General features: G+C 36.5%; 1 protein-coding gene across 1 annotated transcript in view; it reads left to right on the top strand.

Moving 5' to 3' along the window:
* The window catches only part of LOC137394996 (sterol carrier protein 2-like), a 32472-nt gene that overhangs the window by 5208 nt on the left and 12218 nt on the right, over positions 1-15046 (top strand). The window contains exons 3-9 of the mRNA XM_068081779.1: positions 3767-3821; positions 3979-4115; positions 4883-5011; positions 5129-5255; positions 6740-6803; positions 7152-7238; positions 12559-12761. Of these exons, the coding sequence (XP_067937880.1) occupies positions 3767-3821; positions 3979-4115; positions 4883-5011; positions 5129-5255; positions 6740-6803; positions 7152-7238; positions 12559-12761 (802 nt within the window). The remainder of the gene's footprint in view (positions 1-3766; positions 3822-3978; positions 4116-4882; positions 5012-5128; positions 5256-6739; positions 6804-7151; positions 7239-12558; positions 12762-15046) is intronic.

The raw sequence follows: 15046 nt of genomic DNA, 5'->3' as shown, positions 1-15046 counted from the left end.
TTCTAAAAGGCTTTGCAGTGCTATATTGCAGTGCCATTTCTGGAATTGTGATAAATGAGAGAAAATGTTATAGAATTCAAGCAGAATTCTTTCCCACATGGTCTGCCAACCAAACTAAAGATTGACAGTTGATAATGGTTTTACGGCATTCAACTTTAGAACTGCTGACACATTTTTAAACAACCAATGTGGAGTAGCTTCAAAGTCATATCAATGAAGAAAATTGAGGCGTAACGAATGTCGAAAATACCCAAATATTACTCATCTTTCACTCAAGACAAAGAAAAGTGAGGAGGCGAAACCTGTATTTCCTTACTTTTTGCTGAGTCCATGCAATATGTAACTTAAAACTTTAAGGCTGCCATCGCACTTATTTGGAAAAAGCAGGAGTATAAGTCGGCCAATAAAAATCAAATTTACATATAAGAAAGGTTGTATTACTCCTGCTACATTTGTTGGAAACCCTTTGAATCTTTTATTTTTGGGGAACTTTTTTTGCCTAAATAAAAAAAAACATTTGATTTCTGTGGCCTTAGTGGTTCTACGGGTTTTAGATTTAAGACCTTCAAAGATATGTACCTCTTCATTATGTGATTGTGATTGAAAAATATGAAGACATACTTGTGTTTTATTTGGTGAAGATCATTCCTAAAAGGGTTTTACCAGCCATCAGATTCCTTTACCTTGCATATTGGGGGGAATGTAACATTCAGATGTAAAAATGACTCATAATCATTGAATGAAAGCTAGATTTATTGCTTAAGCACCTAAAACCTTGCAACCTGCTCGACTGAAAAGTTATATAGGGCTCTAAGTTTCCGAGACCTAATTTTGTAGACTAATATGAAATAAGTTACCAAGAATCAACATGCTGAACAAGTCTTGTGCATTTATGTATCAGTCCGACAACAAGCGATGTGACTCTATATGTAGACCGTGTACCTTAGTTTTCTCAAACCAACCTTGGGTACAATGAAATAGGTAGGTCAGAAGAAGTAAACTGTACATCTTCTTCTCACTAGCGGAGGTGTAGATAAAAGTAATATGTTCAAGGATAACATACTGCAAGTGTAAATACAACAGTTCTTGTTCTCTGAGTAGATCTGTGGATCTGGGAGAAATTAATGAAGCCTTTACAGTGAGCAATTTCACAATCCAGGCTCACCAGTAAAAACTGAGTTCTTCTTAAATACGGATAGCTAAATTCAAACTTCAGAATATCATTAAAAACTAGCCAGTATTGTCTCTGTAGACAGTTAATACAATTGGCAAAGATCTAGTTTTCAAAGTAAAAGTATATCAGTAAGAATTTTGCAACAAACCAGAGATTAGTGACCATTTTAGTCCAGAGTATTATTCAATAACTTTTGTTAACTTTACAGGTAATGCATTAGTTATGGAACAATTCAAATTTAAAAATGAGCATAAATTATTTAATGTTATATTTTTCTTCAGCCAGTAACGGTTAGTTGAAAAAGCCATGCCTCCAAGCGAGCGGTATCGAGGACATTCGATTGTATTTATAGTTAAATACAGAAAGGTAATCACACTCTGAGACACTGTAAGATACATTCAACTTATACACATACAATTATATCAGGATTCTAATAATAGAGATGCCAGTTTGATTAAGTGTTAAGTAGCAACTCTGTTTTAACCACAAATGTCCTTTAGCGGAATATTGCCGAGGCCGGGTCGTAGTCTACACACCCAAAAAAAAACAACAAAGGTCCATGTAGTTATGAGCAAAAACAAAAGTATCTATCCAAATATCTCACCAATCCGATGAGCAGCACACACAAAAACTAAACCAATCGACAGCACTACCCATCATGTCAAAATATTCCAAGTTTCAAGTCATGTCTTGTACAACTCACCTTATGGTTTCTCAAAAATTGTCTCCAAGTCCCTATTAATTTGAGACTGTCCGATTACCGTTTTCTAAATGGTTGCCGCTAGCCTAGCGTCCTGCTTCAACACCTCAGTAACTATTTCTATAACTAACGTTCGGGAGCACTCAGCGATACCTCGATAGTTACTGTGGTGTTGAAGCAGGACGCTAGGCTAGCGGCAACCATTTAGAAAACAGTAATCGGACAGTCTCAAATTAAGAAGGACTTGGAGACAAGTTTTGAGAAACCATAAGCTGAGTTGTACAAGACATGACTTGAAACTTGGAATATTTTCACATGAGGGGTGGTGCTGTCGATTGGTTTAGTTTTTGTGTGTGCTGCTCATCGGATTGGTGAGATATTTGGATGGATACTTTTGTTTTTGCTCATAACTACGTGGACCTTTGTTGTTTTTTGTGTGCGTAGACTACGGCCCGGCTTCGGCAATATCCCACTAAAGGACACTTGTGGTTTTGTTTCTTCAAAGCTCTATCTTTGCATATGCTAACAGCTTCAAAAATATAGCTTGCATTAGGTTGGTTACCTATTTAGTTTCGTTAAAAATTTTGAAAACACAATCTATAAGCCATTTGGTACATATTCAGATGCTGCCAGCTATGGTAAAGTGTTTTTATTTTGTTTTCATATCAGTTATATTATAAGTTTTTGATCCAATTAATGTACTAACACTTGAAGGTTGACTTGCAACAAAATTCACATTACAGTTATTTGGTATCAAAAGATTCACCATGTCTTACTCTGTTGTGTTGTAGGTGGAAATGTGATTACAAGCTCTTAAAAGCTCAAAAACGAAAAGCCGCCGTAGAATCTCTTTATTTCTCTGACGTAGCCATGAAATTTGGTTATCGTCTTGTCACGTGATGTTCTCCCGTGAATTGAAAGGGCAATAAAAAGCTTAATATAAAACTTATCGTAGCACTAGTTTATGACAAACACTTCGGGTTTTACAGAAGACCCCCGTATCAAATATAGATACTCGCTACTTTACAGTTTTGTTTCGGCTTAGACTAATCGTCAAGTCATAATCTGATCATGTGACCCAATACTTTGCAAATAATTTTGCAGCACTTTTCAATTATCACTGGTAACCAACAGACTCGTCATGATTATCAGACAATGATATGTACTCCTTCGAGCTAAGGTTAAAAAGTTTAACGAATTTTTACGGTAAGTTATAAGATATCAGTGCTAAAAGTGACAGCATTACAATGACGATAAAATAGACGCGTAGGAACAATAGACATGGTTTTATTGAATGCGTGAAGTATATTTGTGAAAATATTTCGACGAATGAGATTGCATGAAAGTATAAACAGAAACCATCCTGTAACAACTACGTCCCATTTGAGCCGTTTTGGAAAGATAATCCAAATTACGGCGGTCTCGTGTGGCTGCGATTAACTGTTCGTTTTTTAGCTTTTAAGAGCTTTTAATCACATTACCATATATTTTGCACATACAACACAACAGAATAATACATGGTGAATTTTATGATACCAAATAACTGTAATGTGAATTTTGTTGCGAGTCAACCTTTAAAAAAAAATTTCGAGCTTTGAACTTGTTGGTTTTTTTACTTGAAAAAAATTTTAGTGAGCAGTACTAGCCACCCATTAATGACTAGTATGAATGCAAATGAAGCAGCACAGGCATCCTACGCAATATTTTCTAATTTAGTCTAACTAGTATTGTAACACCGTACCAGTAAAAGGGTGGAGTTGTCAGTATTTTTCTAGAGTAATTATTAAACATCAACTGCAAATCGATGTCAGTAATAGGCATCACCAGCTGAGACGACTCAGTCACTAACCTATTCTGTCAAATTTTACAGCATAGCTGAACATATGTTTTAGTTTGACAAGCCTGGGGCCAAGGAAGGAGATTATCCTGACTGGGGCAAAGAAGCTGGTAAGCTGAATGCTTGTTGATTTTTACTGTGGTGCTTGTTTAGTTTTTCTGTAGCTCTAACGTGCACTTTAAAATTCTAAATCTTTCATGTAGTGTGACACCAAAATTAAGAATTGATATCAGTCAATAACTAACGTTTAGTCGCCGATTTCTACAGGAGAAAGAGCTCTGAAGGATGCTGGTCTTAGTTATGGTCAAATACAGCAGGCTTGCTGCAGTTATGTGTATGGTGATACAACAGCTGGTCAGAGGGTTGTCTACGGCCTTGGCATGACCGGCATCCCAGTATACAACGTGAGTTGCCAGTGTCCGATGCATGATTGACGTTTAGCAATGGTCGGGTTTCAGATTGAACGGCTTCTTGGTTTGTAACAGTGATGTGGCTAATTGCGCGCAAAGGGTAGCCCTCAGTCTGAAGAAACCTCCATAGCAGGTAGTTTTGTTTTAAGCTTGATCTTCTGTATGAGCAGGCTTCTTTTTTGCTGGCAATCAATGGGCTAGTGTAGAGAAGTTAAGTCTATAGTCAAAGGTAGAAATGCATCCATACAGGTATATTTCAGGTAGATATGTAAATATGCACCCTGATATTTACATATCTACCTGACATACACATGTCAGGTAGATATGTATCCTGACATAGGTATATGTTAGGTAGATATGCATACTGACATAGATATATGTCAGGTAAATATGCATACTGATATAGATATATGTCAGGTAAATATGTAGATATGCATCCTGACATAGGTATATCTCAGGTAGATATGTAGATATGCATCCTGACATAGGTTTATCTCAAGTAGATATGTAGATATGCATCTTGAGTGAGATATATCTCAGGTAGATATGTAAATATGTATCCTGACATAGGTATATGTCAGGATACAAGATCATGCCAATTCCTTCATCACAGACCTTCATCACACTGCAAGCACACATTTCTGATTGGTAGCTTGATCGGTCATTTCTTTCTCGAAATGTAACAAGATTCTCTGCAGACAGAACAGGACTACCATATCTTTTCTTGATACATCTTTCGAAATTCTACTTGTTGTGGTTAGGTGAACAATGCCTGCTCGTCAGGTTCTACGGCACTGATGATGGCAAGGCAGTTTGTGGAGGGAGGGTTGGCTGAGTGTGCCCTCGCACTGGGCTTTGAGAAAATGGAGAGGGGCTCGCTCTCTAACAAGGTATTCACTGATTAAGCGATATCCTTCAATTATAGCTCTGTAAAGGATCTTTCTACTACCATTAAATATTGTTATCCAAAGGATTTGTTGAGCGAGTAATTACCATTGCTGTTGCAGTACGATGATCGAGTTAACCCAATGGAAAAGCACGTGGCAGCCATGTTTGAGGTTATGGAACCGGAGTCTTCTCCATTAGCTCCACAGATGTTTGGCAATGCTGGTAGAGAGCATATGAAGAGATATGGTATGTTTCATTGGCATTGAACGTGGGAATAGACATTTACGGTGTACATGAAAGTACAAGATGAATGTTACAGAAATATGTTTCTACATTTGAAGGCATGGTATGAACTGTATTATAGATATATAGATGACGGTACACTGACATTCTCTACAGATATTGATACATTTCCCTACACTGACATTCCCATTGCTCTACAGCATAATAGAAACCTGCTGTCATAACTAAACCATGATCATATGAGTCATGAGCATTTAAATGGAGAGCTCGTAGCAATTTATCGTTGAATATCTTCTCATGCCATAGTAGAAACTTTTGCAAGGCTGTTCAATCACTATCAGCTAACCAAAAGGAGAGCTAATAGCGCTAGAAGACTTCAAGTCTATGTACATTCAGTGTATCTCACTTGCGTATTGTATTAGCCTGTCTTGACAAACTGTTGTTTTTGCGGAGTTGTTCCCCGGCGAGCGGAGCGAGCAAAACAACAGCCTGTCGCAATACGCACTGCACCTGATGCATCAGCTGCACTGAAAAAGAGTTGTTTTTTTTTCCGTTTATGCGGCTTGGCTGCGATATTATGTCGGCCGCTCCATTGGTAATCATAATGGATTTAGCCCAAAAATTTATGTAGAAAAAAATAACATAGACGTTTAATCAGAGACCAGTCTCTGCGATAAACTTTAGTACAACTTAAGAACTTAGGCAACAACAGCGACTAAACATGTCGTTATTTGTGCGCTCAGTCAGTTTTATTTCTATTTTTGTATCAGTCAGTTTTGTTTTTATTGATTTTATTTTTAATTTAATTTATTCTCAAGTTCTACTAAAGTTTACCGCAGAGACTGGTCTTTGGTTAGACGTTTTTATCTTATTTTTTTCTACATAAATTTTTGGGCTAAATCCGTTATGATTACCAATGGAGCGACCGACATAACATCGCAGCCAAACCGCGTAGACGAAAAAACGACTCCTTTTCAGTGCAGCTGATGCATCAGGTGCAGTGCGTATTGTGACAAGCTGTTGTGTTGCTCGCCCCGCTCGACGGGGAACAACTCCGTAAAAACAACAGTTTGTCAAGACAGGCTAGCATTGTAGGTCTCAACACTTTTTCCTATAGAAACCTATTTCCATTTTCATATTTAATTTAGGATGAAAATAGACATTTACCGTTATTACACATGACTTAGTTTCTAAGCAAGCGACTAACCGACCAGTACAAATACAACTACCAAGATATGCTGTTGTAAATAAGCACACTAAACATATCTCAAGTTTGTTCGCGGTTGGGTTTGTTTTATTAGCAGCGTAAAACAAAAGAATGTACCTATGTAATATTTTAGTACAGTGACATAGCTGAATACATCGAAAGAGAAGACCAGTAATGTATTCATAATAAAAATAGATAATTCGTCGCTAGTGTATGCTAAATGTGTTATATAAAACTTTTGATAGCTTAAGCGTGTTCTCACATTTTCATTGTCTCACAGGCACCACTGCTGATCAATTTGCAAAAGTTGCTTACAAGAACCACAAGCATTCTGTCAACAACCCGTAAGTTGTCTCTATGCGTGGTAACTCTATTGTTGGGCATCGTACGTGATGGGGCAAAGTGTGTAACAGCGCAATATCCGTAAATTTTGCTTTGGTATGGAAAGTAGGGATAACTTTGCGTATCTTCTAAATGCTGTCCTGAATATTTCCATATATTTATCAGTGTATTAAGACTTTTCCACCGAGTCATATTCTTACAAGTTTACTTGTGTTAGCATTGTTGAAGTAACAGCGTTTTTGTTGCGTTCAAGTGTTGCAGCAGTTGTTAAAGGTAGTCACAGGTTTCCCTTGAAGTTCTTACAAAATTTCCCATCATTTTTACCTCTAAAATATTTATATATCTTGCAGATATGCTCAGTTTCAGAGACATTACACTATAGATGAGATCAAGGCCTCTAGAATGATTCATGATCCGCTGACAAAGCTTCAGTGCTCGTAAGCTTCTTTTAGTTCATTCCACCCCGTGACATTTTGACATTGTTTATAGATGTATATGTATGGTTTTATAGTGACTTTTCTAGTGATGTTTGTCGTGCCCTACATATCGATGACTACAATGGAACCTCTACTTATGAAAAAAGCTATATACAAAATTTTTAAAGGTTGGCTGGCAACAAAATTCGCATTACAGTTATTTGGTATCAAAAGATTCACCATGTCTTACTCTGTTGTGTTGTAGGTGCCAAATATGTGGAAATGTGATTACAAGCTCTTAAAAGCTCAAAAACAAACAGTTAATCGTCGCCATCACGAAACTGCCGTATATTAGAATCTCTTTCCAAAAAAGCTCAAATGGGACGTAGTTGAACGGGATGGCTTCTGTTTACACTTTCATGCAACCTCATTCGCCGAAATATTTCCACAATTATACTTCACACATTCCATAAAACCATGTCTATTGTCCTTATGCGTCTATTTCATCATCATTGTAATGCTGTCACTTTCAGCACTGATTACTTATAACCTACAGTGAAAATTCGTTTAATTTTTTAACCTTAGCTCTAAGGAGTACATATCATTCTTTGATAAACATGACGAGCCTGTTGGTCACCTGTGATAATCGAAAAGTGCTGCAGAAATTATTCGCGCTGTTTAACAGGAAGTATGGGTCACATGATTAGATTACGACTACACGATTAAACCAAGCCGAAACAAAGCTAAAGTAGCGAGCATCTATATTTGATACGGTCTCTTCGGTAAAACCCGAAGTGTTTGTCATAAACTAGCACTACGAGAAGTTTTATATTGAGTCTTTTATTGGCCTTTCAATTCCCGTGAGAACATCACATGTCAAAACAATAACCAAATGGAATGACTACGTCAGAGAAATAAACTGATTCCAATCTACGGCGGTTTTGTGATGGCGGCGATTAACTGTTCGTTTTTGAGCTTTTAAACCATAACTGTCACGTACAACTTTTATCGTATTTTCTAGGTAAATCAGCCACGCTGATTCCGATTTTGTACTCAACATAAAGATTGGTCCACTAATCTTCAAAACCATTTAGGCTTTTTTAAAGCATTCCGAAAACAACATATATCCGTTTCGAAAACAACACAATCGGCATTACAAGCTCCGCCCATAAATATGTGACGAAACCTAGTTTTTTCAGTGACAAAAGTTAGGAATGTTTAGTCCGATTTAGAATAATAGAGATGGGTGTCTTAAAACCCATTATACAAATCCAGCCTGTAAAATAATCTCAGTCTTTTATGAAAGGTATATAAACTATTTAAAATTGCTCCTAGCTTGTTACATGATGTTTAAATAGGCTAAACGCCGAGAAAAATGAGCTCAAAAAGCACGGTTTTATCACAAGCTAGCGTTATTATCGCGCTTTTTTAAATATGCAATATTAAATAGCTTATCTACCTTTCAGAAAAGACTTTCTTGTACATGTATCTACCTTTCAGAAAAGACTGAGATTATTTTTAAGGCTGAATTTAGATATTAATGGATTTTAAAACACTCGTCTCTATTATTCTAAATCGATTTAAACATCCCTACATAACTTCTGTTCCTAAAAAGCTAGGTTAAGTCACGTATTTATGGGCGGAGCTTGTTGTGCCGATTGTGTTGTTTTCGAGACCGATATTAAAACGCTGTAAAAAAGCCTTCATTACTCTGAAAGTTAGTGGACTAATCCTTATTTTGAGTACAAAATCGGAATCAGCGTGTCTGATTTACCTAGTAAATACAATAAAAGTTGTACGTGACAGTTATGGTTTTAGAGCTTGTAATCACATTTCCACATATTCTGCACCTACAACACAGCAGAGTAAGACATGGTGAATATTTTGGTACCAAATAACTGTATCGTGAATTTTGTTGCAAGTCAGCCTCTAAGCTATGAAATGTCTTTCGGTGGAAATTTTACTTCGACTTATAAAAATGTTTCTAGGTAAACAAGCAAACATACCGCTAGTAGTTTTTATTCGTCATTTTTTTCCGTGTACACCTTTTCTATTTATTGTCTAACAATATAATTCTAACACATACAGTCATACTACGACTTACGAGCTTAATGCGTTCCGAGACTGAGCTCGTATGTCAATTTACTCGCATGTTGATACAATTTATTTATATATAGAACAATTAAATATATATTGATTGGTTTCCATACTCTAAAAAATGCAAATAAAACACTCAGAACAAGATATTGTAACAGAAAAAACATATTGGTTATTGTCCTAATTTACCACATGCTTTCAAAAATTAAAAAATAATGCAAGGAAATGTGATTAATTAGAATGTAAAATTAAATAAGCCTACATACATACAATAGCAGCTAACGCTAGCATTTGCCAGAGAGGGAGATATAAGTTATCTTTCATTACAACAGTTGACTGGTAAATTTGGATTTTATTAAAGTCTTAAAAGACAAACTTAGAAGCAAACATAAAAGCAAACTTTCATTTTTAACTTGACGTAATTAAAATTTGTTCGGCGTTTATAGTTTGAAGTTTCTCGCTGGTTAGCTAATTTTTTCTTTGTTTCGCTCTCACGACTAGCCGGCCGTTTTAAGATAAACCTATCTAAGGACGTTTGCCTTTGTCGCCCTTTCAACATGTTGCAATTAGGACGAACATAGATGTCGTCACAAAGTGTTAATGCACGACCACTAGCCAACTTGTCCGAATGTCTATTTTTATAGTTTCGATAGATAGAACCGGCCTTTTCACATAGCATCGTTTCAGTTACGCTGTCATCGGCCAATTGTTTATCTTTTATCCCATGCCTGAGCAGTCTCTCCATCAGCCGTCGTGAAGATCGCTGTGCCATTTAGAAACTATGGTTAGTCCTTTTGCGAACTAAATGCCCTGAATATAATCCTTCTGTTTGATAATTGTGGATGTATTTCTGTCATATTACTGAGCTAGCTCAATCAAGCATACACATTTCGCATATTTTTCAATAATTTTCCTTTTAATATCAATTGTTATCATTCGCTTTTTCTTTGCATTATCTTTCATTTTACTGGCACACTTTCAGTCTACACACAGTACTTTTAATTCACATAATTTTGCACTGAAAATCGCGCACAAAAAACATGGTATAACCTGAGCAGTTGAAAAATACAGGGTGATGCTGTTCTCATAAAACACCTCTGGCATACTTGGCAACTGAATCACGTGCTTGTATCTCAAACATGGCTCGTATGTTAGTGCTAAAACTTGCTTGAAAGCTTGCTCGTATCTCAAGTTTCTCGTACGTTGGAGCACTCGTAAGTTGAAGTATTACTGTATTTGTTTCAGGTTTGAACCATTACATACGTTTATCTGTACGTGTATATAAACATCTCGGTGTCCGTCTGTCCAGTTGTAGTGATTAAAATCTTGCAATAAACAAATCCGCTTCGCAGAGGATTTGATCTCTGAAACTCCAGGTCTGAAGACCAGCGATGATTCAACTGACCATTGTGATGAATGATTGTGATCACATTCATTACATCGGTTAAAATACAGTAGACGCTCCTATAACGAATACCTTCTATAAAGAATACCTTCTATAACGTATGCCTTCTATAACGTATCCCTTCTATAACGTATACCTTCTATAACGTATACCTTCTATAACGTATGCCTTCTATATCGTATACCTTCTATAACCTATACCTTCTATAACGTATACCTTCTATAATGTATACCTTCTATAAAGTATACCTTTTATAATGTATGCCTTCTATAACATATACCTTCTATAACGTATACCTTCTATAACATATGCCTTCTATAACGTATACCTTCTATAACGTATGCCTTTTATATCGTATACCTTCCATAACGTATACCTTCTATAATGTATGCCTTCTATAACGTATGCCTTCTATAACGTATGCCTTCTATAACGTATGCCTTCTATAACGTATGCCTTCTATATCGTATACCTTCTATAACGTCTACCTTCTATAACGTATGCCTTCTATATCGTATACCTTCTATAACGTAAATTCCAGATAAAGTAAAAAATTTATGTGAAGTTATTGCTTGGTACTGCATAAAAAATTCCATATAACGCAAAGTGTCAAGTCGGGCGAGTTTTCAAAATTGATATGATTGTTGGTTTAATTCACCGCACTTGTAGAAGAAAAAACGCCGTGCGTTTAGCATTATATCTATTATATATAACTTTTGCGACATTCTAGTTTGTTGTAATAGATCATTAAGTGTGTCGTCAAAAAGACGAATAGGGTAGCAATTGTTCATAAATACAAAGGCGATCAATTGGTGCAGGTGTTACAGGGTCGGTCTACCAGTCTCAATGTCACAAGTTGGAGTATGGTCAAAATTATTGTTATCTTAACCTTGACCCTGGATAGTAATAGACGACAAACAGGTAGAACTGCTTTTTATAGTAAAAAGGTTTCGTGGTTTTGCTTTATTGTAGACGTACAAAAAATTTGTTATTAGCTTTACTTTGCAGAGTAGAGTGCTGTTTAGAAAAATAAGTAAATCGTTGTAAATGAACGTCGACAATGTGCAATCCCTATCAACTTGTAAATTTATCGCAAACATGGTCTATAAAATAAACCAGTGAGATTGATCATAAAAAGGAGAAAAGTTGTCAATGCAAACCAATAATTCTGCAGTTACTGATCAGTCTGCAAATTAAAAGAGTTACATAAAGTTGTCCTTTTTGCATTGCGAAGCGAAAGGGGTGAGTTTGGAAAGATCTTGGAACAGATTAGGCAATTTACATGTATTTCACTGTTCTTATAATGTAAATTCCCTATAACGTAAACGTTCATGGAACGGATTATTTACGTTATAGGAGCGTCTGCTGTGCTCACACTTAAAGCACTTGGGGTTATTAACTAGCACTCTCGATCGTTACGCGTAAGTAACGATTATTAAGCTGGCTTTAAACATCGCTATTGTTTTAGCAAATAGTTAGACTACTAGCTTATGAGGTGAGTTACTCAAGTTCATTGGGTAATTATTTTATTACCCGTGCGTGCGACGCCAGGCATTTGGCTAGTAATTTATACAAAGATTTGTGAGTTTTGTGAGGGCTTGGAATGGATTAGGGCAATCATATGGTAAAATCGGTGTCGCCTTGTGAACAAAATTAATATGGCAAGTAGAGGTTTCATTGTATAGTGTTTTCATGTTTTGGTATGCATCTCCAATTGTTGTCTTTTATTGGGGGTCCATATGAACGCAGGTACTTTACCTTTTAGGCACATTACAAGCCTGTATGAAGTGATGTAATAGGGCTTTTAGGTTGGTAGAAAATCTCTCATCTGTTCAACAGGCCAACATCAGACGGAGCCGCTGCAGTAATCTTGGCCAGCGAGCCTTTTGTAAAAAAACATGGGCTGGAATCTAAAGCGGTAGAAATTTTAGCCCAAGAGATGGTGACTGACACGCCCTCTACATTTGAGTCAAATAGCGTTATGAATATTGTCGGCTATGATATGAGCAAAATGGCAGCTGACAAGGTCTACAAGTGCAGTGGTATGTATTTTGTAATTTTGGTAATTACTCAAATACTAAGTGGAGACACTTTCTCCAAATACTAGATGCAACTTTTGACGATTGTTTGCAGCTTCTTTCACGCATACCGCTATCTGCAGCCACTTTTATTCAGGGCTATCTGCATTTAAATTCAAGTCTTATCTGCAGTTACTCTCACTCTAGTGGTACTCTCACTCAAGTGCTATCTGCAGTTACTCTCAGTCTAGTGGTACTCTCACTCAAGTCTTATCTGCAGTTACTCTTAGTCTAGTGGTTCTCTCAATCAAGTCTTATCTGCAGTTATTCTCGGTCTAGTGGTTCTCTCACTTAAGTGCTATCTACAGTTACTCTCAGTTTAGTGGTACTCTCACTCAAGTCTTATCTGCAGTTACTCTTAGTCTGGTGGTTCTCTCACTCAAGTGCTATCTGCAGTTAGGACACTCATTTTTGATTATTAGGTTCACGGATCCGCCGACGCGAGACAAAAACTACCGCTGAAAAAATAAAAAGTCTATGTGTACTTTTATTTTTATTTGAACCGCCGAAACTTGCAATTTGTTGATTAATGTTTTTTTTTAAACGTAACGTTAGCTTTCTTGTAACCAGGGCCGTATTGTTCTATGAGGCAGCCAGAGGCTGCCTCATAGAACAATACAAGGCAGCAAAATTCTATGAGTGCGTTCTATGAGGCAGCAAAATTTCAGCACCCAGAACGGTGATTTTCTTGTTGTTTAGTGTCGACAATGCTCGGACAAAAGGTGCGAACGTATCGTGCAGAGCCCGTTTTCAGGATATTACTAGTGGTTGCAAACCTAGCGAATCCATTTCGACACCATTTTTACTGCTAAGAAAGGAATGGAAAACGGACTTTTCGGTTTTGTCTGTTCTGGATTCACATATTTCATGATAATGATTATGTTGAAATGTGCTAGACGCTGTTGAACTGACGAAGAGTTTTGATTTTGACGACTGCCATAAATTCTGGACTTTTAAAACATTTACTTCCACTTAAGATGAATATTTTGATAGTTATGGAAAGCCAATTACGGGATAATGTAGAATCATTCTTGGTTGGCTTTACTAGCCTTATTGCAGTTTGACGAATTATTCTGACGATAGTCACTTGACTGATTACAATTTGCAAATTGTATTTGAAATGTTTTCTTTATCATTACTATTATTGTTATATCGACGCTGCGCGAAGCAGCCGTGTTTAGAACTATCTTGAAACTTTCAAGAAAAAAATTTCAAGAAATTTGTTCGCAGCTTTCTTCTTATTGCTCATATATCGAGTATGCTTGCTAATTTCTTAACACTATCTTTACGTGAAAACATCTATTTCATTGCAAGGAAATCAACTCAGGATTTTCTGGGGCTGCATACATGTAACAGCTGATTTAAACTTTTTGTAATTTTGTGTGTTTCTTTTTTAATATCTGCTTGACAAGCTCTAGTCACGTAGTATATGTCTATAATTTGTTTGTTTAGTGAGCTATGTTATTATCTATATTTGCATGGAAATATTTATTTGTATAGTTTTTTGTATATATATATGTGTGTGTGTGTGCGTGCGTGTGTGTGTCTATTTTATTTTCTAATTTCGACATTGAAAATTTGCCATTAAAAAAAAGAAAAAACAGACATTGACACTTTTATTTTTATTTCGACCGACATACTCTAAAATGTGTTGAAAGAATCCGTGAACTTAAAAATAAAAAATGAGTGGCCTTACTCTCAGTCTAGTGCAGTGGTTCCCAACTGGTGGTCCATGGACCCGTAGGGGTCCACAGGAGGTTTTGAGAGGGTCCACAGGCTGCAGCAAGTAATGGTTTTTCTAGCTAGATATTTACAGCTATTTCTGTCATAGTGGTTGGATCAATGATATAAAACTCTAAAAGGATAGACGGCGGCTATCATATGGGTGGGGTTTAATGATCGAAGTCTGTTGGGATTGTGCTAGCCTGGGTTTCCGGGCTAATGCGATTCCCGCGGGGTGGTCGCGTTGTCTTGTTAGGTTTTTGGGTCTAGACTTTTATCACCTATGTGCGTCAATCGCTAGATAGTACCTGATTTCTGGTTAGTAGTACAAAACAACAACCTGTAACCAGCAAACACGTAATTCTCTCTTTCCCTATTTAATTTCAGTGATATACTAAGATCCATGGAAAATAAAACATTTCAACTTACTTATTTTTACCAATTTTCAGATTGGTAGGAGTTTTAGTATATGCTCAAATTTAAATATAATTTACCCGAAATCATCCAAACAACGGCCTTCTTTCCGT

The sequence above is a fragment of the Watersipora subatra genome, chromosome 4 (assembly GCF_963576615.1).
Source record: "Watersipora subatra chromosome 4, tzWatSuba1.1, whole genome shotgun sequence".
Lineage (NCBI taxonomy): Eukaryota > Metazoa > Bryozoa > Gymnolaemata > Cheilostomatida > Watersiporidae > Watersipora > Watersipora subatra.
This window is presented reverse-complemented; position numbering and strand designations above follow the sequence as displayed.